Source organism: Ambystoma mexicanum, chromosome 10, assembly GCF_040938575.1.
Source record: "Ambystoma mexicanum isolate Mex_15411 chromosome 10, UKY_AmexF1_1, whole genome shotgun sequence".
Taxonomy (NCBI): Eukaryota; Metazoa; Chordata; class Amphibia; order Caudata; family Ambystomatidae; genus Ambystoma; species Ambystoma mexicanum.
Window position 1 is genome coordinate 690127660 of NC_090932.1, and position 26995 is coordinate 690154654.

Sequence of the window (26995 nt, forward strand, 5' to 3'; positions counted from 1 at the left end):
TCTCCTCAGGTGTCAACAAAATGGCGGCCCAACCTCCATGTTCCACGGTGGCCATTTTGGATACCTCTCTTACACCAACGTTCACGACGTCTGGTGCTGGGAGCATTTCTGTTGGGGCTGAGCAGCCTTTTCCATGCTATGTGGACAACAAAAACCTGTTCCGCCCTTCATTCGATTGGCGTGCTTGGGCACCGCTGCCTCATACAGTCTTGCTCCATCCTGGTTCCGTGCCACTGATCTATGTGGATCCGGCCGGTGGTGGGCCCTCCGGGCAACCATTCTCATTGCGTTCATGGGGATATGCCCCTCAAGAGTGACCTCTGCCTGTTCCAGCGCCTAAGCCTTTGTTTGAGGATGCGTTTTTTGGGACGTTTCAGACGCTCATGCACTCTGACCCCATGAGGGTGTATTTTAAAGGTCTTTTCAGGGAAATGTACCCTGAACCTCCTGTCCCACCTTCAGCCCCAGCTGTTCCTACGCAGGTCCCGGCGGTGCCAACTCCTCCACCACTTTTTGTCGGACCTCCTCATCACTCCCTCCTCGGCCCCTGCTGTCTCCCATAGAGAAGACTCCGGCAGCGTGGGATAACACTTTAAAACCTGAGGTGTTATGCGCAGTGGACCAGTCTTCTGTTCCCGCTTTGCTGGATGAGCCTCAAGCAGATCAGGATAGCGAGGAACAGCCCCGCTCTGACTGGGTCCTGGATATGATGGCCCCGCTTGATATTCCAGTACCTGAGGCCCCACTCCAAAGGAAAGGGTGCTTTCTGGAGCCTTTACCCTGTCACCTTAGGACCTCACCAGCCTATTCCTCCAGAAGGACGTCCTGGCTGAGGCCCGTAAGGTCTGGGATAAACCCCATACCATGCTACATCTCAACAAGAGGATTGACGCTCGATACAAGCTTCACGCCTCCGAGGAGATAGCCTTATCGGCTTGTCCGCTCACTTTGTCAATGGTGGTAGCTGCACCCACCCTCCAGTCCAAGCCGGCCTCTGCATCTTCCACGGCAGTGGCCCAAATCCTCTCCAAAGAAGATAAGCTCCTGGATGCCTTTGGCAAGAAAGTGTTTTCCAATTCGGCGCTCCAACTTCGTCAAGCTAACACTGAGCTCATCCTGGCAGCAGCCAATCTGAGGCTTTGGAAATAGGTAGCCGATTTCTAGGAGTGTATTCCTGCGGATAGGCTAGACGACTTTAAAGCCGGTTTGTCGGATGCCAAAGTGTTGGCACAGGATCTACTGGAAGCTGCAGGACGGCCAAGTAGATAGCTCTGCTCTAGGCCTTATGGTCGTGGTTGACATCTCCCACCAGGCATGGCTCCACGCAATGAAGTTCTCAAAGGAACTGCAGGAGTAAGTACTGGACCTTCCTTTTGATAGCAAGGAATTGTTCCATTCTTCTACAGATGAGGAACTCACAAAGACTAAAGCGAGTATCCAAACCACCAAATCTTTATCTGATTATGACATAGTGTCTCTAGGCACACAGTCCGAATCAGAGTCCGGCAGCTCACCCTTTTCAGGATGGGAACGAGGGCGCTCATCGGCAGAGGTGTCGGCAACTCAGTTGCAGCCGTCGAACGCGGAGGAACCCCTGCAGCGACGACATAGGCCCCACCAGAGCCACATTCAGAGGAGGCAATCTGGAATCTAGTTGCCCCAACAAGGACTGTAGTGTAGACAGGACCTGGAGCGACAACATCGCCTACGGGTTCACCAGAGGGTAACTGGATGGACCAGACCCCACTCCCATCGACGTCGAAGGGCCAACACACTGTAAGCTGAGGCCCGACGGATTTACCACCGGCTCCCGTTCATCCTCCACCGATGACACTGAAAGAGCCGCCTCATGCTGTAGAAAAGTGTCAGGTAAAAGAGCGTCAAAAGCAGAAGGCTGCCACGCTCCACCTGTCTGCAGCAAGCTGTCCGTCGACGATGAGATCCTCGGGCCTTTATCAATTGCCGCTGCCGGAGCCGAAGACACAATTGTGGAGGTAGGCAGTGTAGCTGGCAGCGAAACAGTCGACGATGGCGTAGCTGGAAACGCCACCTGTGATGTAGGTTTTTCAGGCGATCCCGCCCGCTTGGTCCCACTGGATTGATGCTTCGATGACTCTCTACTGGAGGGTGACCCACGATGGTCTCCTGAAGAGGAGCGTTTCGAAGAGCCCTTCTTGTCTTTCACTAGTGAAGACGCCTTCTCGGGCCTTCCTTCCGACCCACAGGACTGGTCCGAACGACCATGCTTGGAAGACGACGGCACCCCCTTTGGCAGGTATTTGCCCGAAGAGGCGCGACCACTCTTCTCCGTACTAGAAGGCCGAGACTTCTTAGCCGATGGTTCAGCTGACATGACCGGCGAGGAACTGTTTGAACAGGTCTCTCAGACGCCAGGCCACGAACCGACCCCACCTAAGATGAGGGGTAGGGGCCCTCATTCAGCCAACACATCAGCCGCCGATTGTGGTCCTTAAGCGTTTTCTGAGAGAATCCTTTACAGATTTCGCAGGAATCGACGGAGCGATGAGGGTAAAGGCAATATATGCGGTTCATGTGCCCATCCCCCTCATACACTTTCTTCAGCCCGCAAGTCGCGCAGAGCCAAAACAAAGCTTTTCCTGAAGACATTGTACAAAAACAACACACCAACACGTGTAGAATCAGAACGAGCATGAGGTGATCCCAACACTTGAGACGGTTGAAATCTGAAGGGAAGGCACGGGGGTGGGGCTATTTATACCCTACGTCCAAAAAAGACGTTGCTAGGACACTAAAGTGTCAAAGTTTTCCATGGGAAAACGCTTTTTTAAAATGACCGAGGTTTCCAGCCTGACGACGGGGAATATTCACAGCATGTGAATCCATGAAAGATCCAATGCTGGAGAAGTGGAGTTACAGGTAAGAAACTACTCCCTTCTAGATCTAAGGGCGGTGGAGCCTGTTCCCCTGAGGGAGCAAGGGGAGGGCTTGTACTCTCATCTGTTCACAGTGCCCAAACCCAACCAGGCTGGCCTGTGTACTTTCCTTGATCTTTCCCAGTTCAATCTTTCTCTTCCCCAAGAGAAATTCAAGATGATCACGCCTTGCTAAATAAAGTCCTCTCTTCGGAAGGACGACTGCCTCAGTGTAGTGGACCTTCAGGACGCATACATGCACATCCTGATAAGGAACCGCATCGGAAATATCTGCGGTTCTCCCTGGGAGAGGAACACTTCCAGTTCCTTATGCTCCCTTTTGGTCTCAGCTCGCGGACACGTGTCTTTACAAAGATGTCGGTCATCTCAGCTTTCCTCAGGCTGCAGGGTGTTCATGTATATGCATATTTGGACGATTGGCTCCTATGCAGCTCTTGCCCACAGACGGCATTGATCAATCTCCAGTCTCTCCTCCAGCTCCTGTTCCACCTTGGGCTGTCAGTGAACTGGCGGAAATCTTCCATGACGGTCTGTAGAGACCTAATTTTACTGGGTTTCCGTTGGAATACGGTCAGTACTAAGGTCTTCCTAACGGCAGATAGGACTGCGGACCTATCAGCCACGTGTAAGCTCTTCCTCCAGTCTTCGCACATGATGACTTGGTGGTTCTAGAAACATCTGGGCCTCGTGGCTTCTTGCAGGCTAGCCCTTCCTCTTGCACGTCTGAAGATGAGGCATACTCTGCTGGCTCTTCAGAGCTCGTGGTCTCAGGCTTCGGACCTGGATTCCAAGATAATGACAGTTCCTTCCTGCATGACTTTGGATCTACAATGGTGGTCCTCGATCAGCAACCTTTCGGTGGGGGCATCCTTTCAGGAGCCCTGCCCAAAAGTGACGTTTACCACGGACTCCTCCCTTCTGTGGTGGGGTGCGACGATGTGTGACCTCGAAGTATTCGACCTTTGGACACTTCAGGACAGGCAGTTTCAGATCAATTATCTGGAACTCCTGGCTATTTTTCTGGCGCTCAAGGCTCTTCAACTGTCGAACACGAACAAGGTAGACCGTGTTCGCACAGACAATTCTGTGGCGATGTTTTACGTCAACAAGCAGGGTGGCACCAAGTCTCCTCTCCTTGTGGACCTAGCCATACATATTTGGGAATGGGCCATCCAGCACAAGGTTTGGCTCCTGGCTGTACACATCCCGGGTCACATCAATGTAACTGCAGACTCACTCAGCCCCCAGTCAGCATCCAGTTACGAGTGGGAATTGAACAGCAATGTTCTCTCCACCATTTCTCGCCAATGGAGCACTCCAGAATTGGACCTCTTTGCGACTTATACAAACAAGAAACTTCCTTGGTATGCATGCAAAGATGGCCTCGGGGTGTCTACCTTGGGAGACGATCTCGCGATTCCGTGGCACAACATGAAAGCTTATGCCTTTCCTCCACTTACTCTGATTCATCGGCCACTCTGCAAGCTCAGGAATGCATCGAATTGCACTCTACTCTTCATAGCTCCTTAGTGACCAGCCAGATTCTGGTTTTCAGAACTTCAGCATCTGTTGGTTCTTCCTCTGATCATATTGCCGTTTACTCCCGACCTTCTTAACCAGAGCAATCACCCGATGTGGCAACCCTCCCCACAATCATTCAGCTTGGCGGCCTGGTGCCTGAATTAAGATCTTTAGCCCAGTTTAATTTGTCTGAGGACAACATGCACATAATATAAGCAGCCAGGAAACCTTCTATGAGGGCTCTATACAGGAGAAAAGGGCTCTGTTTTTGCCACTGGTGCTTAGCTAAACAGCTTGACCCAAGGCACGCTACGTTTGACACTGTTCTATAATTCGTGTCTCACCTCGCAGCTTCGGGCATTCATGTATTGTCTTGTCTTGCAAGACTTACTTATCTGACATTGCGGCCTACCTGTCCACAGACAGCTGTTCCTTTTCATTGACTAATCAGGTAATTAAAAGCCATTTTGAAGGTCTGCTTCATCTTTTCCCGCCGGTGCGCACCCCTCAACCCAAATGGAATTTGAATGTGGTCCTCACTGCGTTATGCCATAAACCATTTGAACCCATGGCCACTACCGATCTCAAATACCTTTCTTGGAAGGTCTCTTTTCTGATCGCACTGACATCCCCGAGGCGAGTAAGTGAGCTCCATGTGCTTTCTGTGGAACACCTGTTCCTCACTTTCCATAAGGATAAGGTTGTGCTTCGCACTCATCCTTCCTTCCTGCCTAAGGTGGTTACCGATTTTCATTTGAACCAATCGATCTCCTTACCTGTCTTTTTTTTCCTAATCCGGCATCGGATGCCGAGAGAGTCTTACACAGCCTAGACGCCAGGCGAGCCCTGAAATTTTACCTCGATAGAACGAGTGAACTCAGGGGCTCCTCAGAACTCTTTGTGACATTCGGAGACCCGAAAGGGAAACCGGCTTCCAAGGCAACTATCTCCCGATGGATTGCCTCCTGTATTTCAGAAGCCTATAGCATTCAAGGCCTTCAACCTCTGAAAGGCATCCATGCTCAAAAAGGACTGAAGGGCGATGCGTGGGACGGAGCTCAGGAGGGCGGGGTTATGGCCACGTGCGGTACCCTGTGTAAAAATAAAAGAAGGACAACAATCAAACATTTTTGATGCTTTTTTACAAAAGTGCTCCGGTCGCGTCCCGAAGGACAGAATGTCCCACAAGTATGAAGGAAAGGGGACTATGGATTAGGAGTAAGGTAGTCACTACGGTGAGTAACTGTTATTTTGTCCCACTCATATGGCAGGCTCCCTTTTCATTTATATGTCATGCCCCTCCTCAACATTTTCAGCATAGTTACTCCACTGCACAAATGGTTTTACTGATAGGATTAAGCATCTACATAGTGGCAAGTATTACCTTATAGAAGAAGTTGATCCTATGCATGGTGTCGGAGTTTATCTTATTGAAAAGGGTGGCCTTATGCATGGTGTCACACATTATTTTAATGAAGAGATTGATCCTATGCATGATGTCATACATGCTCTTTTTGAAAAGATTAACTTTATGCACCGTGATATACATGACCTTATTGAAGAGATTAACCCTATTCAAGGTGTTAGTCATGATCCTATGGATGAAATTAACGCTTTGCCTGCTGTCACTCATTATGTTTATGGAAGAGATTGAGCCTATGCATGGTGTCGCACATGATTTTATTGAAAGATTAACTTTACGCCGTGTGTCACAGATTATTTTATTGAAGAGATGAACCCTATTGAAGGTGTTATTCATGATCCTATTGAAGAGATTGACCATAAGCACAATGTCATAAATGATATTATTGAAGTATTCAACCCCACGCACTGGATCACAAATGATTTTATTAAACAGGATAACTCTATGCAAGGTTTTAGGCATTATTTTATTGAGGAGATTGACGCAATGCATGCTGTCTCACGATCTTACTTGACGAGATTAACCCTATGTGTGGGAATTATCTTATTAAAGAGGTTGCTCCTTTCCATGACGTCATGGATTATTTGATTGAAGAAAATTACCTTTTGCATTGGGTCGCACATGATTTTATTTACAAGATTAACCCTAGGAATGATGTTGGACATTATTTTATTGTAGAGATTGACCATATGCATGAGGCTGCGCATGATTTTATTGGAGAGATATATCACACATGACCTTATTGAAGTGTTTAACACTATTCAAGGTGTTAATGTTATAGTGTTATGATCTTATTGAAGAGATTGACCCTATGCACTAGTTCACACCTGAGTTTATTGACCAGATTAACTCTATGCAAGGTTTAAGGCATCATCTTAATAAGGAGAGTGACGCTATACAAGATGTCACACAATCTTATTGAAGAGATTAACGCTATGGATATTGCTGTGCATAATCTTATTGAAGAGGTTGATCCTTTGCATGATGGCAAACATGATCTTTTTGTAGAGATTAACTTTATGCACTGTATCACACATGCCCTTATGGACGATATTAACGCTAGTCAAGTTAGCCGGAATCCTATTGAAGAAATTGACCCTATGCACGATGTCATGCATGATGTTATTAAAGACAGATTAACCCTAGGCACTGGTTCACACATGATTTTATTGAACAGACAAACTCTATGCAAGGCGGTAGCCATTATTTTATTAGGGAGATTGATGCTATGCATGATGTCACACAATCTTATTGAAGAGATTAATCCTATGGGTGGTGTCAGGTATTGGCTGGTTGAAAAGGTTGATCTTAGGCCTAGTGTCAAAAGTTATCAAATTGAAGGTATTGGCCCTATGCATGGTGTCACAGGTGATCATATTGAAAAGCTTGACACTATTCATGGGGTTGCACATTAAATCATTGAAGAGGTTCATCCTATGCATTGTCACACATGGTCTTGTCGAAGAGATTAACCGCATACCTGCAGTCACGCATGATTTCATTGAAGAGATTCACCCTATGCATGTCTTATCAAAAAGATTCAACCATGCAAAGCACTGTTCAAAACATGATCTTATTTGAAGAGTTTAATGCTATGCAAAGTGTATTATTTTATTGAGGAGATTGACGCTATGTATGATGCCTCATATGATTTAGCATAAAAGCAGATATAATATACACGTTTGTGCCTTGAGGTTAGGGAAACCACATAGCATTTCCTTTAGTAGTACATATTCTTTAAGCCAGCAACTCCACTTCGCTATTTCGATCAGTTAGAAAAGCCATTTCTACATATTCATTAAGAATATTCTAGTGCATAGCTCGCGTGCCTACGAATGGGGAATGTCTGCATAACATGCATGAAATACTGTAGTGCCTTTCCATACGCTTGTGCATACCATTCATTTAAAAAAAAAAGAAACATAATTCCTGCGACCAGCTATATTTCTTGGTATATAGCTGCTGCTATTCTGATAAAGCGATTTTTTTTTCTTATCTAAAGGGGTTATTTGCGCTGATGCACGCAGCTGCTACAGTGGCTCTATTTCTATTACATGCTCATGCAGCGTTCACTGGAGTAAAATGGCTACAACAGCATGATGCGTCTGTTTCGTTCTTTGTCTCAGATGCTGTCTGTATAAACACAACGCATGGTGCAGCCATTTTAGAGCTAACGGGGGCTATATAAAATGGCTGCCATTTTAACGAAACGCCAGAGTCCATGGGGTTTACTTTTAACAATCGTCCTTCAACCCCGATTTCGGATGTAAATAACTGTGGTACTTGAATGTGAGCAAATATTTTTAACAGCTCAGCGTAGCTGCCTAAAATGCACCACGTGAGGCGGACTAAGAATTCACTCAGATTGCTTAATGAATTAGCGATCTCCGTTGTGGAAGTGAGCCGATTTCTCCTAATTTGTAAAAAAAAAAAAAAAAAATTGTGGCAATCAAAAAAAGATGACAGGCTATGATATTTTTCTAACGTTATTAACAGTTAACATGTTGCCCAAGCGCCGGCCCCATGGTGCCCATTCAAAGAATGTTTTTAGAACTGAGGAATCCCAACCCATTTAATTTCCCTCGAGAAAATCCTCCAGTGTTAGTATCTTCATGCGTAACCTTGTAAGAATGATCTCTGTTTGTTGCACAATTTCAAAGTAATCGTGACTATTCATAGCTGTGTTGCAATTTCCATTACGCAGTTTCACTGGAGGGTAAAGTGTCGTTCCATCACCTTTTAGCGAGATCTGGTTGCCATGGAAACTGGTTGCGGCCCAGCATTAATACTGCCCTACAATGTACTGAGATACAATAGACAGACAAGCGGCAGTACTCCTTCCCACGAAGAACAGTTTGCATGTAGTCATTTCTACTTTGTGCCAATGTAGCAAACATTATGCTATTGAAAGTGCACCCTATTTTTTGTCTTTTGGCGACATTAATAGGCCATGCAAGCTCATCTCTGTATCCATGGGGAAATAAAAAAAAAAGAAAATGATGGCTCAGTTTTTGTATTAAACGAGATACGGACAGAAACAGCTGTTATGCAAACACGGTTCGTGTGCATGGTAGCTTCGTCAGCCGGGCAATAGGTAAATGCTGTTAAATTAGGAAACAATGCACACTTGTTGTTTTTATTGAGGCCACGAGGTATACTCTTAACAAATTCAGCCGTTCTTGTCTGAGAATTTGTTCCATTTTTAATAAATCGTTTTCACCAGTGTACATTGTGCTACACCTTTCATATGCACTGAATGATTGATTTACTGCTAGAAGCATGCTGTTCACAATACCTATGAATCCTTGGGACAAATCTTGGGGGAATAGATGGCGCATCAAAAAGGGAATTGGTTTATACAATTTGGAAAGCACTTGTACAAGTTATTTTTCTAAGCTGACAAAAGCAAAATACTCCATCCAGTCTAAGCCGCTTCTGCATTCAACAAAAATTATGTAGAGCAAAATCAGACCTACCTTGCAACTGCTCATTCTTCGGCGCCTTTTTTGCGCGCAGCACATCTACGCAATCCTTGTGTGCTGTGCGCAGCAGACTCAATGACTTCGCGATCTTCCCATTTACAGTTTGTTCAGATTCTGCGGTCGTCAAAAGGAGATGAGAAGCAGCCTTAGCAGAGACTCTGTTCATGTAAACTGAATTCATCAGTCGAGAAAAGGATTGGGGTGGGAGCAAGACACACTCTTGCGAGCTGTCCTGAAGCTGCGCCTCCAGCATGTCTTTTCTCTAAGGGTTCAAGGTTTGTAGCAGGCCACCGCAAAGACCACTTGTCACGTTTGCTGAAAATCAGCCTATGATAGCAAGACATAAAGTGTAGGCTCGATGGCCGTAAACCTGTGTACAATGTGTCTGTATGACAGATAAAAATAGATCCCCCTAGCCCTTTTACCTGAATAAACACATAAGGTTAGAGTGCTTAAATTTGAGATTCACATTAGTGATCAATACAACATAAATATTTAACCATAGTAAAGGTAAGAAGAATCACATGCACCAACTGAAAACAGTTGGCATTTTTTTTAAAACTGTCTTAATAGAGTTTTGTATCTAATGACATGCAAGCGGTAGCAAGCGAAAGCATGCGCCAAAAGGTGATACTCATATTGCAAAGCCTATGAGGAAAAAGAAATGCGCTTCAGCTTCTTGACGGCACACCGAGTATTTGTATCGTCACTGTTGAAATACAGAGAAGCGTATAATTAATTCTGTACACAGCATGCACGCAGCAGAAGCGACATGATCCTGCCTACCATCTTAAGGTTTGCAGAAGTTAAGGGACGTATTGCAGCGCAGCACTCTTGAGGGAGTCAGCTCACCTTAAACGCTGTATCTAATTAATGTTGTGACAGACTCTGCGTATCAGCTACTGTCTTGGTTCAGCAGAAAAGAAGGGAGAAAAAAAATAACGTCAACTGGAGAGGCAAAAACAAGTCCAATAATTTCATACACTGTTCACAACTCTACCCAGTACAGCCATGCCGTTGTCTGCCAGCATTTTCTTTAAAAGATTTGATTAAACCGGATGCAAAATGTCTGTTCCTGTTCTGCTGTACCAAATGTAGCAATCTGTTTGCTAAATGGAGAAACTGACATCAAAACAGTCACACGCCTGGTCCTCCCCCTTCAGGATATATTTCAGTGCTATAAGATCATAGCTACGTTTCATTTCTAAATCAGCAATATCCTGAGCGTTGTAAGAAGGTAGAATAGAGAAGCAAAAATATCTTGCATCTTCCAGGGCAAAGAAGAAAAGATATTTAAAAAAAAAACAGCCCAAATTGTTCACGTTCTTATAGCAAATTTATTACATGCAATCCACAGCAATGTTGACAAACCACACAAGCAGAACTCTGGTCACATGATAAGCTATGTAATTGCATTAAGGCTGCGCCCTTGAAACCACAAGCTATGAGCGTGCTAAATATATCCGCGGTACAGAAATTGTAGCTGCTCAGCTGCATGGAATAATGTTACACGACACAATGCTTTGCAGCAGCTCTGAAAGGTAATGAGAGCAATCTGAGAACATTGCTGATAGGGAAACACTTGGATACTTACTGCATCTTCTTTACACACCGACCAGTGTTGGAGACTGCAAACTCTAAAAATATTGACCTAAATAACATAAGGACGATTTAGGCAGCATGCAGAACACATCCTCTATTCATCAGAGCAATGGAATTAGAAATGCGTGCCTGACCAGCAAGTGCACGGCTGTTATGGATTCTAGAATTCAGAACGCGTATAGTCTAATGTTGCATGGCTGTGAAACGTGCTCCATTGTGTTTATATACTGATATTATGGAGATCCGCAGAGGACCCAAAGGGCTGGAGTCTGTTGGCTAAAATATATTTTGAGATAATTACAAGCTTATTCACATTGTGTATCAGTTTTGCATTTAGGATTCATGGGATCATGCTATATCGCTGTTAATGCAGCACTTTGACATGCTGAAGAAGTTTCAAAATGTTCAGTGTTTGACATAATGTTTAAAAAAGTATTAAAATCTCAGCTAGTGGGGTTCTTATCTCAACAATGTTGCCACAGTCTTAAACCTTTCTCATTTAGATACAACATTGTATTTATTTTTGTCTGATATTATAAAGGCTGAATTGGCACATGTTTAAGAGTCGTGATGCGAGGTCAAATCATACTGAAATTTAAAAAGGAGTCAATGTAGTTACAATAGATATAACATTCATGACTCTGTTCTGTTGTAGCTACATTTGCTCACTTTTACATTTTCTGTATAATTGGCAGCCTAACAACGCTTTCTTTTTGCCTTATAGTTTAATGACTTGTCTTGGTGTTGCAGCTAGTAGAGCTTAAATCTGTGCCAATTCAACTTTATGATATCTTGTATAATACCCAGCAAATGTTTTACAGATTTGCATGTAAATCAAGTAGGTGGACATGAGTTCTATTCCATTAGTACCTGAGTATCCTAAACAGAGGCTGAGGGTCATGGCCCATCACAGTGTTAGGATAGGCTCTCCTTTCTTGAAGATTGACACTCTCAGGGTTTAAAATATTAACCTGTGCATCCGGCTGGAATTTTAAAAACCTGCATTCCGAATTGATTACTTTTTGGGATGAAACATGGAGAGCGTAACATGAGGTGCAGCCTGTGAGAATATGATGTGCCAAAGCAACCCAATATTGGACCTTGAGTCGTCTTTGAAACTAAAAATCCATTCGTTTAGAGATGTATCCTTCCCGCTCCTCTTTCAAGACTGCATGCTTGTCATGCAGACTCTTTAGCTTGAGAGCCAGCAGAGAGGTAGGTGCTATTAAACAGACATTATTTCCTTCTCTTGTGACATTAGCTCACTTTTAAATGTTCTGGATAACATGCCTTCAAAGCATTCCATTCCTTTTTTCTTCAATACAGGTTGATTTAAATGTATTATAGATTTGTTTTTATATATAGCTTACTTCTGAGATATTGCGGTAATAGAAAGTTAACAAAGGGATTCCAAGATGGCCACTCTTGTCATGTGTGAGGACATGTTTGGAGTCCTCCGTCTGGGCCTCCTGAAGCATGCATCGTGCACATCGTAGCAGCAAATGTATTGCGGATATCGCTTCAGCTCCCTTCTTAGCCCTGTCAGGAAGCACTCCCCCTCTCTCGTCACCCTAAATGAAGTGGATGGACGGCGGGACCCTGACAGCCCAGTTGGCTGCAAATCGGGTGTAAAGGAGTGTGAGGGTCGCCAGGGGGTGAAACGATTGGTGGTGAGCCTATGGAAGCACTGGAGCTGGAGGTAAAAGGCAGCAAACAGAAGCTCTGCTCCGGGTGACTCTTCCGATCGGGAATATCAGCGGTGCAGGAAAGGGGCATAAGGCAGCAAACGAAAGCGCTGCTCCAGGTGGCCCCACTGGTTGGGGGAGGTACATTGGCGCAGGCAGAAGTAGCAGACGAGGAGGGACGGGCCCGACTGTGTCTAGGACAAGAAAGTAAGCTGCTGCTCCTTGTAGGTGACAACGGATGCAGGAGCCTGCCTGAACGCAGCAGGCGACCCGCAGAACTGAGCCCTTTGAGAAGCGGTGGAAGAACACAGTATAAGCCAGGAAGGTACATCGAAAGGTCCTGGAGCAGATCCCCACCACCCCCGTGGGACGTAATTGAAATGCACTAAAACCACATAGAGTGGATGGAGGGAAATTAGAAGCGCGTAGCGCAGGTTGGACTTCTATCTGTCATCGGTGTAGGGGTAAGGACTTCGGAGCGCCTCCACCCCCCCTCTTTTAGGCTACCCCATAAGGAGAAAGATGCAGGTACCCTCCCCACGGGCAGTGGGAAAAGGCTGTGGCGAACGGGGGCATGACCAACGGAGCCTCTTTACACACGCCTACAGTCCACGCAAGACTATACTAAACACAATAAACATCAGTGTTGGCCCCCCATAAGAAGTTACGGGCAGGGTGAACATTAATGCACCAGGGGGAATCGCTCCCAGGACACCAGAGACAAAGCCAGTAAGATGGGGAATGTCCTCCAGATGCCAGAGGCAAAAGTCAAAAACACCCTGGCCAGAGCTAAAGGGATGACCAATTCGCAAGAAGGCTGTTGGAACGTTGTTGGAGACAAAAACAAGATGACACACAGGGATCAACTCCAGAGAAGCAATCAGTGAGAGGAGAGAACGTCGGAAACCCCCTTACCATGGAACTAAATAAGGAAAAGTTGCAAGAATGTTTGAGGGGCATGGAAGACAGGATGATGGCATCCTTCCAGGACCAATTTGGATAAATGAAAGCGGAACTCAAGGGATTGCTTCGGGAAGTCAGAAAGGAAATTAATGACCTTGGGGAAAGAGTGGCCACGACGGAACAAGGCCTATCGGAGATATCAGAAGAGGTCAAACAGAATAGCATTCTATTAGAACAGGTAACCGGAGCTACCCACAACCTAGAACTCCAGGCAGAGAACCTTGAGAACAGCTCCCATCAGTCCAATATCAGAGTGAAGGGTTTAAGCAAATCTATCTTAGACATCGACCTAAAAGACGATATGCAGCAATGTTTTAGCAGCCTCTTGACAGGAACACAACCAGAGGAAGTGAAGATCAACCGGATACACAGAGTTAGGCCCTAGCTAAAGGGACCCAGAAGCAAGACCCCAGGATGTTGTAGTGGCCTTAATATTGTACACCATGAAGGAGGACATACTAAAAGTGGCACAATCTCACTGGGACCTGACAATTAACGGCACCCAGATCCATTTGTACCAAGACCTGGCAGTGTCTACATTACAAAAAAGAAGATCGATGCACCCAGTGACAAAGGTATTAACAGCGAAAAAACCTTGCTTACAAGTGGATGTTTGCTTTTGGGCTGCTATTTACGGGGGATGGCAAAACACAACGGATTACTACATGCGAGGAAGGACTGTCGCTGAAGGACATGGAAGGAGAAGAGGACCGACCAACATGGACACCTAGACATAATCCCCTGGGCGAAGGTAGCAGGCCGTGGGAATGTTATGTTATGTTATGTAAACCTTTAAAGCGCACTGTCACCAGAGGTATCTTGGCGCTAGGAAGGAGAGAGGGAGGAATACCAGTAACAGGCTAATGCAGGGTTAGAATAGCAGGGTCTTCACAGATTTTCTGGAAGCTTAAGTTAGGTATAGCCCTAATCTTTGGTGGCAAGTTGTTCCACATTTGAGCCGCAGCCACCGAAAAAGCCCGACCTCCAATCCGCTCACAACGGTATGACGGAACCACCAGCAGATCGGCTGATGAAGAGCGCAGCAGGCGAGAGAGGAAGTAACGGACAAACTTACACTGAAGATATTCTGCCCCCAGTCCATGAAGCGCTCGGTGGACAATGCAGAGTGACATAAACTCAACTCTTTGACTAACATGGAGCCAGTGTAGGGCATGCAGTACCGGAGTGATATGTGCACCATAGGGGGAGCTGGTAGCAATACGTGCGGCCAGATTTTGAAGGCGCTGAAGCCGCTGGATGAAACTTTTCGGCTGCGCAAGATATAATGAATTACAGTAGTCCAGCCAGCTGAGCACCATGGCTGCGACAACCGGAGGATGGAGAGAGACTGGTAAAAGAGGGAGAATCTTCTTCAATATCTTAAGATGAAAATGACCTACTTTACACACGGCTGAGACTTGTTCATACATTGATGGCAAAGCAGAGAGGGTTATACCAAGATTCTTAACCTTTGTCACTGGAACAGGTAGAGGGCCCACAAAGGAGGGCCAGAAAGTGGACACCCAGAGTGAGGGGTCGGGGGGGGACACCCACCACCATCACCTCTGTCTTGTCCCCATTCAGCTTCAGCCAGTTTCGGCCCATCCACTCACCTACAGCAGTCAGGCAATGATGAAGGCACGACGACACCTCAGTAGGCGCTAGAATAAGACAAATCAAAAACTGGGTGTCGTCGGCATAAGAATAGCACCTGACGCTGAGGGAGCGGATGAGACAAATAAGGGGCCAGATGTATATGTTGTAGAGAATGGACGACAGGGCAGAGCCTTGTGGAACCCCACAAGTGAGGTGGAAGGAACGGGAGAGATAGGGAGGGAGAGAGACCACCTGAGCGCGGTCAGCCAGGAATGACGAGAACCATGCTAGGACCTGACCCGCAATCCCAATCTGGGACAAGCGGGTCAGCAGGGTGGGGTGGTCAACAGTATCGAAGGTTGCTGAAAGGTCAAACAAAATCAGAGCCCCCACCACACCAGCATCGACCAGCCTGGCCATGTCATCCTTAACCGACACCAATACGCTTTCCGTGCCCCAACCAGGCCTAGAGCCAGATTGGGCAGGATCAAGCAATGTAGATGCCTCAAGAAAAGTGGAGAGAAGAGGAGAGACCAAGGATTCCAACAGTTTCATAGGAAATGGGAGAAGGGAAATAAGACGGAAATTAGAAAGAGAGGGGTCAAGCGAACGCTTCTTGAGAAGGGGAATGGGCAACGGAGAGGGGAAGAAGAGGCGGAAGGGAAATAAAATTGACAGGCCCCCTCCCTAAATGAAGGAATATGGCCTGAGTACAAATAAAACACTTTGCCTGCAGTCTTGTACTGGGGGGGGGTTGGCGAGGGGGAGGAAATATATGGATCTACTAGATTAAAGGGGAATGAGTCGGGACGGGCGGGGGGGTGGAAGGACTGACGGGGTTTATCTTTGTATCCACTCTGGGTACAGTTTGTCCTGTCATGGGAATTCCGGGTTAGTACGAGGCCCAATGCCCTGGACTATCATCTGGGGGGGTTCGAGAGGACCTAGGCCATGGTTGGGTAAAGGGGAGGGAAAGAGGGTCTGGGGGGAAAGGGGGTAGTTGGGTTTGGGGTTTTAGGAGTTGAGGGTTGTTGCGGGGAGAGAAGAAGGGAGGAATTTAGGAGAGGCTAATTGGGCGTGGGAACCCTCTGGAAATGGCTGAAGTGAACATAATGACCCTGAATGTGCAGGGCCTGAATCTACCGATGAAATGCTGTTTGATATTGAGGAGGCTCTTAGAATTCCAGGCATCTATAGTATTCCTTCAGGAGACGCATCTTCTCCCAAGAGACAAAGGGAGGATGTCACACAGGGCCTTCCCCAAACAATATTTTGCATCCAGTGGGACGAAAACAAAGGGGGTGGCAATCATGATAGGAGCTAAACTGATGTTTAGAAAACAGTTTCTCCACAGGGATCCGAGGGACGATATCTAGTACTCAAGGGTACACTGGGGGACCAGATATACACATTGGTTACAATATATGCTCCTAATGAAAGGCAGGATCTCTTCCTAAAGGTGCTACTCTAGAAAATAGGGAGTTGGTGTGAAGGACAGGTAGTTATTGGAGGGGACTTTAACTGCGTAATGGATCCTATATTGGATAAAACGGTTCTGCCAACGCATACAGATGAGAGAAACCGACAAGCACTGGGGAAATTATTTAGAGAACTGGGCGTAATAGAAACCTGCAGATTCTTCCACAATTCAGAAAGAGACTACACTCACTACTCAGCTGTACATAAGGGTTATTCAAGAATAGACATGGTTTTAGTCTCAGCTACACTGATCGCACAAGTATTAAAGATAGAAATCGGGGTCAAATATCTAACTGACCATGCCCCGGTGACAATACAAATTGAATTGATCAAGGGCAACCTACAGGCTCCGAGGCATTGCAAACTGAATGAGCTGATCTTGGCGGATATAGCTCTCAGGGCACACATGGAGAAAGTAATCTCTAACTACTTCAAGGAAAACGATACTTGGGGAAACAGACTGCCGGGTAGTCTAGGATGCAGGGAAAGCAGTGGTCCGGGGTGAATTCATATCCCAAACCACAGCATATATCAGAGAGAAAGAAGTAATTAGGAAGAAATTAGAGGGGGGAAGTCAAAATAGCAGAAATACAAAATAAAAGTCGACAGTCACAGAAAACATTTCAGGCGTTAGGGAAAACCAGGGCACTGCTCGAAGCACACGTGGCGTAACGCTCTGCACCAACTTTACTAAATACTAAACAGACATACAACATGCAGGGAGGTAAGGCCAATCATTTCTTAGCAGCTAAACTGCGGAAACAAAAAACCTGAAATTATATCGCCCAATTTAGGGATAATCAAGGTACGCTATTTACAGCAGAAGCAGATAAAATGACGGTCATGAAAAAATTACATGCAGGCCTATTGAAACAAGAAGGGTTGGTCCCGATTCTCCAAACAAACGATATGGAGACATTACAATTACCGCAGATAGCTAAAGAGGAAAGGGAAGCCCTGGAAAAACCCATTAGGCACAAGAATTTAGCGACGCAATATCAGCCCAACCGGGCAATAAAACACCTGGTACCGATGGTTTTGGGAACGGATATTGCAAAACATTCAGGATGCAGTTACCTACCCCTTTAACACGCCTTTTTAACGTAATAAAGGAGGGAGCAGTGATCACGGAAGATATGGGGAGATCCACTAAAGTGTTAATTCTCAAACCAAGGAAAGATCCAACAGACTGTGCCAATTACCACCCTATTTCTTTACTAAACAGTGACGCTAAAATCTATGCCTACATCCTAGCATGCAGACTGATAAAGGTCCTTCCGGGAATAATTCATGAAGACCAAGCCGGATTCATGGGCAAAAGACATAATAGACCTGGGGACGAGAACTTGGCAATTATGCCGCACAGTGAGCTTTTGACAGCATAGATTGGGGGTATCTGTGGAGAGTCCTTGAAGCAATTGGATGTGGCCCAGAGTTTACTAGGATGATATTAACGAACTTCCAAATACCTACAACAAGCTTCCTGGTCAATGGGTGAGCCACGGCCCAGATCAGAATCCTGAGAGGTACGTGTCAGGGATGTCCTCTGCCCCCCCTAATATTTTCCATGGCCATGGAACCTTTGGCAGTCATAATTAGACAAGACAAGAGTATCCAGGGGGTAGTGAGTGAAAAAGAGGCACATAAGATAGCGTCATACGCAGAGGACATTGCTATTCTTGAAGGATACGAAAGTCTGCTGCCCAGAGTGATGGAGAGACCACAAGAATTAGCTATGGTCCCAGGGTTCACTATAAACTACACTAAGGGCCTCATTACGGCTTTGGCGGTAGCCATGCCGCTATTGCCGGCATGGCTGCCTCCCAAACCGGGTCCCCTAAATGGGGAATTACCGGACCATTCTGAGTTTGGAGGGCCCGGTAATTCCTCCCTCAGGGAACCCAGGCCCGGACCTTCCCCATTCCCATTTGAGCCCTTATAGGGGGGTCCTGGGATTCTCTGATGTGAAAAGGTATATTCTAGCAGCGCAAATAGCGCCTATGCTGAAGTGGGCGGCAGATGAGACATAAAAGGGCTGGTGTGAAATTGAACAGGGAGTCACATCTATACCACAGAGTATTACACGCCATGAGAAATGGAGCTCAAGGGGACAACTGTTAGAAGCAACCAAGACATCATTACAGGGATGGGACCAAGCATTGAAAGGGAAAAAGATATCCCGGGGATTAGGGCCTTATACCCCAATGGCTCAAAACATCAATTTCACTCTGGCACAAAAAGTAGCGTTCTGGGACACATGGGTAGGGTTGAGCCCCCTAACATTGTGGGACTTCTTCCACAATGGGAACCCACTGCTTTTTGAGGAATGTAAGCAGAAATTTGCTATCGGAGAGAGAGAACGGTATAGGCTCTCCCAGAAGGAGGTTAGAGAAGCAGGGACAAGGGCACCGCTGGGACTAGAATGAACCCTTCAAGAAGGCTTGACAGCTAAAAGAATATCGAGATTGTATAGATTGTTGGATAGCGCACAGTCAGGGGACAAGCTCCCATATATGAATAGATGGCAACGGGATTTGCCTTCAAAGTATTGTAACTCCAGTCCCATTCTTTATTACTCGTTGCTGACTCGCCCCCTAAGTCCTCATGGTACCCCTGAGTGAACTTATTACTGTATGTCCAAGGTCCTAAAATACCTGGCTAGCACTGTACTCAGGTGTATAACCTGACCTACCCATTCTCCTAACGCAAAAGAAATTATGCTAATTTAAAGATGTTCTGATGTTTACCTCAATATGCAGATATTTGCCTATCATGGCGGAGAAGCAGAAGTTCCCATCGCAATCCCGATCCAGCTTGTTGTGTATTGCTGCCCACTTGCCGGTGTAGCCAGACCCGATCTGTGTCAAAAACAAGGAAATTGTTTGAAGGCCTTGATGACGGTCCTATCTGAGGCTATATTGAATTGGTCCCCTCACAAATCATGCGGTAACCGGGGGCGTTGAGGGGCACAGCAAACTGGTTGCTGTCTCCCGAATGCGAGCCCACCCCTAGAGGATCCAATTTTGCCTAAATAGAAATCGTGCCCACAAAATGTTCTTTTCCCTTGTTAAACGTGGCGCGTTTGCAGCTTCGGCAAAGGCTGCTTGTAAGCAAAAGTATGTATACATGTCCTCGCGGCATTGAGGGAGAAGATATGAGAGTTAGCAGTATTCATTAAGAGATCGGTTCCGCCTACACCGGCAAGTGGGCAGCAATACACAACAAGCTGGATTGGGATTGCGATGGGAACTTCTGCTTCATCGCCCTGATAGGCAAATATCTGCATACTGAGAGAAGGCAGAGAAATTATTGGCCAAACGATTCAAACACACCAAAGTGATCCGAAATTGATTTTTCTTTACATGTCCTGATGATGGTGGCGGTAGGAAAAATACATCAGATACCACGCCAGAAACTCGAGTCGACATGGTAACAGCTCAAAGATGCACATAGGATCTCGATTGTTGTGTCTACAAAAATGTCTGTGGTGATTGACTGTATTAAAATAACATAATACATGCCACATTTAGCAAATTATGAATGCATTTATGGACAACAAATAGCATCTTGCATTCAATGTCTAATTGTACGACCTACTATTTTTAAAAAAAATGTTTTCTATTGCGTGTTTTGCACAAGTATGATTGGTCTTTGAATGTGTATGAATGAAGTGGTTATGGATGAGTCAGAATGTGAGTTCACAGTATGGTGTGTCTTGTGAATATGATGAACATTTTTTCATTATAGATTTAGTTGCACTCTCTTCAATTTTTAAATGATTGTCATTTCAATGTATATTGTCTTATATACAGCAATGTTTTCTAGAAAATAAAATAATAATTTAACTAAAAAAATATAAAATTGCAATAATTGACTATCTGGTCTCTTTTGGGAAGGGATTTAAGTTGACTATGTAGAATCAATTGAATGCAATGACAGTTGGCACATGCCTCCGGCAATAGTTATTTTTGTAATGTAGATTGCTGGATAGGGCACAGTCGGGGGACAAGCTCCCATATGTAAATAGATGGGAACAGGATTTTGGCACCCCTATTACAGAAGAGCAATGGGAGAAAATCTGGAGGAGAGCACACAAAATATCCAAAAGTAGGGCTATTAAAGAAACAGCAGATAAGATTTACTATAGATGGTACTTGACCCCCCAACGTCTACATGGGATGAACATGAAGTATCCCTCCCTATGCTGGAGGTAATTTGGGGAAATAGTGGATCCATACCACATGTGGTGGACATGCCCCATAGCCAAAACATACTGGAAAGAAATTCTGGGCCACATAAGAGAGATCACAGGGACACAATTACCGGACTCACCAATTGTGATCCTGCTGGGGGCGGAAGTAGAGGGGGTTTATACTTGAAGTGGCAACGTAGCAGCACTCGTTACACATTTGCTGGTGGCAGCAAGAATGAAACTAGCCCAAGGGTGGAAAACAGTAGAGGGACCTATAATGGCCTCGTAGTGGGTACAAATTTGGGGAGTGCTCGCTATGGAGAAGGTATGCGTGTTGAGAGCAGGGACCTACCAGAGGTTTTTGACAGTCTGGTGGCCTTTCCACAAGTATGTTAAGGACAGCGAGCCCTTTATATAAACCAAAGGTGCAACAAATGTGCATGTGGTGTGAGTACAATGGGGTAGCAGATAATAGGGGGAACAGTCATTATAGAGAGCAAATGCAGAATCGGACCCGGAAGAGTAATATCAAAACCATACATGTTGGGTTTAGGGAGGGAATGGGCGGGGGTAGAGGGAAGTTATTGTGAACGTTATTTGGTTGTAATATACAAAAGCCTCATGATCACAGAAGCCATGTAAAGACCCTAATGGCGACACCAGACGTTTTAACTGTATAACCTGATGAATCCACCCTAAAAGTAGGAGTATGTCTGAACTGTATCTGGGATATGTGATTATGAGTGAATAAAATAAAAAAGCAACTTAACAATAAAAGTTAAACTTGGAACAAGACGATAACACAGTGGGCCAATAAAATACAGGGTAAAGGGCCTAGATACACTGATATGCCAAATGCATAACATATGTGGTGCCAGAAGGCAGTGGTCAGTGGGGGAAAACATTATATGCTTAGCAAATCTTAAAACAACTCTGAATATTGGCATATGACTCGCTAAGTGGTTGGCTGTGATGCTATAAAACAAAAAAAAAGCTTGGTCCACTGCAGGGTAAACAAGTTGCAACCCATCCACCACCAGCATCCTCTCAAAATTTAGAGCATAGTACAGTTGCATCTAATCCTGTAGGTGTATCCATTGAGCCTCCTTTTTTAGAAAAAAGACCCGACGTGGGCACAAGATCAAAAAAGTAAAACAGGTAAAGGATTCAATTCTGGTGAATATCTCAAGTAAAACTCTGTCATCTAGCCAAATGGACATTCTGAACATGGGACTCTCTTTTGTCCCGACTTCTAATTCTGCTCTCTTTGATGAGAAAGTTAATCTACACATATTACTCCGGAAAATCAAACTCAAACTATTTTTCGCATCGCAAGTTGATGAGTTAGAACGGGAAGATTCAGGTGACTCATTGGAAATGAAATCTAAAAGCTCCTTTGATCCGCCAATTGACAATCCAGTTCTGAATATGTTTAAATTGAAGGTTGAGGATGATCTTAAGAAAATAAATTTTCACTTAAAATCTCCAGTGAACTTGAAAGATTTTCAACTGAAAGAGTTGGAATCCTTAGCCAGAGATCTTGATCTCACGATCAGACCAGCAGATAAGGGAGGTGCGGTAGTGGTTATGGATTCTACCTTTTATCATGCCCAGTGTACCACTATGTTGGAGGACACCACCACATATTTAAAGTTGAATGGCGACCCAACACATAAAATCAAGGTAATCATTGAAAATTGTGTTAACGATGCACTTGAGAATGATTGGATCTCTGTAAAAACTAGGTCTTTCCTTTTGAAAAAATTCCCTATCATGCCAATACTGTATGGTTTGCTAAAAATTCACAAAGATAAAGACCACCCCCCATTGAGACCTATTGTTGCCTGTACTGAGAGCATTTTTGATCCCTTATCTAAATATGTTGATCGAATTTTACAACCAATTGTTCAATCTATACCAACGTACTTGAGAGACACCACAGACTTTTTGTTGAATGTTAAAGAATTTTCTTGCCTGTCATCTGAATGTATTCTTTTTTCAATGGATGTATGCAGCCTATATACCTCTATTCCCCATCAGGAGGGTATTCAGGCAGTAGAATGGTTATTATTGCAAGCAAGAAATGTTAAATGTGATCCACAATTAATCATGCAATTTATCACGATCATCCTTTACAACAGCTTTTTTCGATACCAACGCGATTATTTCGCTCAAATATCTGGTACAGCGATGGGATCAGCGATGGCCCCAGCATATGCTAATATATACATGTATTGGTTTGAGAAAAGATTTGTACTGGACAATATGGAATGGTCGTCAAAGATTATTATGTGGAAAAGGTACATAGACGATATTTTTGGTGTGTGGTGTGGCTCCAAAAAAGAACTGGAAGATTTTCTTGACTATCTTAATTCTGTTCATCCAAGAATTAAATTCACTTTAGACATTGGGGAACCTTCTCTCCATTTTCTAGACGTACAATTAGAAATTGTGAATAATCAAATTAAAACATCTGTATACCACAAAGCTACTGATGTCAACAGTTTATTACATTACGCTAGTTTCCACCCGAAGGCAATGATGGCCAGTTTGCCATATAGCCAAATGTTACGTCTGAAGAGGATCATCACTGATTGTGATGTTTTTCAAGAGGAGTGTGTGAATTTGTCTAAGCGATTTACCTCAAGAGGGTATCCAGTGGAATTAGTAGAAGAAGCACAGGCAAAGTCACTCCCAATGACCAGAGAACAACTATTGATCGTTACAACCAAAAAAGAGAATACGGCTATCCTCCACATCTCTACATTTTCTAGACAATCATTTCACATTAAACAAATTATCCAAAAACATTGGCCCATTCTGCATTATGATCCAACTCTAGGCGAGCTGTTTCCTGAGCCACCAATGATGGTATACAGAGGAGGAGTCAACATCCGAGACAAAGTTGTAAAGGCAGAACGCACACTTAATGAAACTCAATTGACACTAGCCACAAAGAAAAAAGGTACATTTCCTTGCTTATCCTGCAGTCACTGTAACAATATATCTAAGGGTGAATCTATTTCACACCCCCATACAGGGAAAAAGATTAAATTACGACACTTTGCAACTTTTCGATCTACTGGTGTCATTTACTGCATCAAATGCCCATGCGGTTTAATCTACGTTGGGCAGACCGCCCGTTCAGCCCGAGAGAGGTGGACCGAGCACAAATCAAATATTCGTTGCAAGAATAACAAATCACCGATTTCGAGACATTTCACATCAGCTCGCCACACCATAGCCCAGATTAAGTTCACCATCTTGGAAGTTGTTAAGTGTCCCACCAGGGGAGGGGACTTTATGAGAATACTCGCCCAAAGAGAGATGTTTTGGATCGACTTGCTTGACACTATTTCACCTAGAGGATTAAATGAGGAGTTCTCGCTTAACTGCTTTGTTTGAATCTGATCTTTCTCTGGCAGGTTGAACTACCTATATGTGACTTCCATTAGTAGCGTTTATCTCTCTAGCTCTTCCTTATTCTGTTAACTTGTGTTGAGCATCTTTTTTCACTTTATTAGTTATTTCTGTTGTGTTATTTTATTTTTTTACTGTGCACACGGGGTTACATTTGTTTCATTGTTTACGCAGTACGTTTATTCGCTTGCTTAGTTTTAGTAATTGGTTAGGAATTCATTACTCATTTATCTTTTTATTTATCCGCTGCCTTTTTCACCTATTTCCCTTCAACATCTGTTTTGCCCAGGTGTTGTGGATTCACTTCCATTAACTTGGTGCTAGTTCACGCTTTAGATTTATTTTTTGGCTCTCTTGACTTAGTTCTCCATATATGGCGCCGCATTTCAGTTTATATTTGTTTCCTCCTCTAAATGCAAGTGTTCCTTTATATTTCATTTTATTTTTACTATTGTTCTTTACTAACGTCACACTTTGCATCCAGTGGTGCACAGCTGCCGTCTGTTCTGCCTATGCCTCCGTGATTAGAACGTTCCGTCTACAACCTTTGGGTCACGTGACATCTCTTTGTCATATCACTCATTATGAGTCATCACTACTTAAAACACGTCCGGCATCAGCGTGCAGAGCTACTGGAGCGGTGACGTGCGCGGATGTTCTTTGCGTTTTTCCACGGTGGGTTTGGAAGTTCTATCTAGGCTTTATTATTTATGTGGGGCACTTTCATCCGTGCGCCGAGTTAAAGGCTTCCTTTTTACTTTTTGACACTTGGTGCTTTGAATGAATGTACCTTGGACTACGTTTTCCTTGCTCAAGTTTTGGGTAATTATCTTGTGTGTGCACTCCATGTGCATTACCTGCCTCACGCGTTTTCTTTAGTTTGCTCTTTGTTTGTTTACCTGTATGGTACATTTTTAGAGTTATAGCCCAAGAGTTTTTGCTACAGTTAGATACTTAATTTAGCTAAGTGGTAGTTCTTGTTTCTTTTTCCTTTTTGGTACACGTAGTACAGTACTTGTATTTTTCCACACAAGATTGGCATTACTTGAATACTCCCTCGATTGACTCTTGAAGTGTCTAGGATTTAAGCTGGACCTTCCCTGATTGCTTCGGCTGGAACCCTGAATATCTTAATATAGTTAAGCGACTGCGGCTCAATTGTGTGGTAAGCAGCTCGATTGTTAACTGTCTCTCTAGCAGGTTACAATTTTCTTTGATCTAAAATGTTTTTGTCTCACACAAGTGGCTATACATATTCATTTATTTTTTACACCAGGTTTATGACCCTGAAATAAGTTTATTTGCACTTCAGCAGCTTGTGGCTTTTTCTCCACACAGTACCGCTGTACATCAGATTCAGCACGCCCGTGTTTATTTCAGGTATTCGCTTTTACTGAGCCTACTCATTTTCCCATCTCTTTTTGGAGTCACGACCTTGGTTAAATCGATCTCTATATCTTGATCACCTATGTGTACCTAAATGTGGATCTTCATGTACTTTTGTGAATCAGTTAAAATCTTTGTACTCTTGCACTTAGCGGTGTCGGATTGCTCAATTTTTGTGTACATCCTTGTTTTAACATTGTGAAACAATATACTGATGTTGTACTTTTGATGCATACATTTTCAGATTACTTTGCTCCTGAAGAAGGGGTTATTCCCCGAAACGCGTAGAGCATCTGATCATCTGAGTTCACTACTACGAAATTCATCATTTGAAAATTCGGATTGTACAGCATTATTTCAGTTGCTAATTTGTATATATTCTTCTCATGATCAATGGCTTATTTCTATGAATGCCTTTATTCCTTTATGTTGATTGGAAGTGATTTTTACAGTATTTAGAACTGTTTGCTTTGATTAAAGTTTGACTTATTAGAAGAATACACTCTATTTTCATTATTATTGACTGATAGTGTATCAGTATCAATGGTGTGCAGGGGACGGGAGTGTCTCTAGATGTAGACACTTTTCTTTGTTCCACTGCAGGGTTTAACATATAGTTTACCCTCAAAATGGCCATTTGCTCTGGATTGTTACACATCTTTGACTAAAAGCCAGAAAACAATGTCCCAAGTAAATGCCTCATGCCTGAAATAAGATCAGTTGAAAGGTATCTCTGGTCAAGGACCATCTGTGGGTTTTATGTGGGTTTTATGTTCAACCTCCACAAGCATCACCAATGTTTTGTTTAGATAGCAAATGGTCCAGACAGCACTAGATCATGCGCTGACCACACATCACCCTCAAATCTTGCACTTACCACCGTGCAAGGAATTGATCTTTGTAATGTTATATCTATCACAATATGGTTCTCTCGCACCTTGACAGGCCATATTGTAGATCTTGCATAGCTTTCTTAAGAAAACCCATGGAAAGTTGATTGCTCCCACCATGTAATCATTTTGTTTTTCTATACTGTTCAATATAAGCTAGCGCCAAAAGTATTTCAGAAGTCGTTAAACCCTTCATTTAGATTACAACATTGTTATTTAGTATCCTATTATAAGGATTATCAAAAGCCCACTGCAACATAGTTTTTAACAAGCTTAAAAGAAGTATTTGAAGGCACAATAGATGTGGAGAAAGTAAAAGACTTCCATAAAATGTACAAATAAAGAAACTTTAATGTACAGCATGTACACAATTGTAAAGGGCTGCTTAATCACACTTGCTATTCATGCTGCCGAAAATCACCCACCAAAGCAATTTTTAAG

At 44.2% G+C, this 26995-nt stretch overlaps 1 protein-coding gene and 1 long non-coding RNA gene across 2 annotated transcripts in view; one reads left to right on the forward strand and one right to left on the reverse strand.

Annotated features, from left to right (window-relative positions):
* The window catches only part of ZBTB38 (zinc finger and BTB domain containing 38), a 360986-nt gene extending 350536 nt beyond the window's left edge, over nt 1-10450 (reverse strand). The window contains exons 1-2 of the mRNA XM_069618289.1: nt 10194-10450; nt 9336-9455 (exon numbers count right to left, since the gene is read on the reverse strand). Of these exons, the coding sequence (XP_069474390.1) occupies nt 9336-9380 (45 nt within the window). The 5' untranslated portion in view covers nt 9381-9455; nt 10194-10450. The remainder of the gene's footprint in view (nt 1-9335; nt 9456-10193) is intronic.
* LOC138491656 (uncharacterized) overlaps nt 1-26065 on the forward strand; it is a 253298-nt gene extending 227233 nt beyond the window's left edge. Inside the window, exon 3 of the long non-coding RNA XR_011276057.1 lies at nt 25909-26065. This is a non-coding gene — a long non-coding RNA (uncharacterized lncRNA). The remainder of the gene's footprint in view (nt 1-25908) is intronic.
* Nucleotides 26066-26995: the final 930 nt, after the last annotated feature.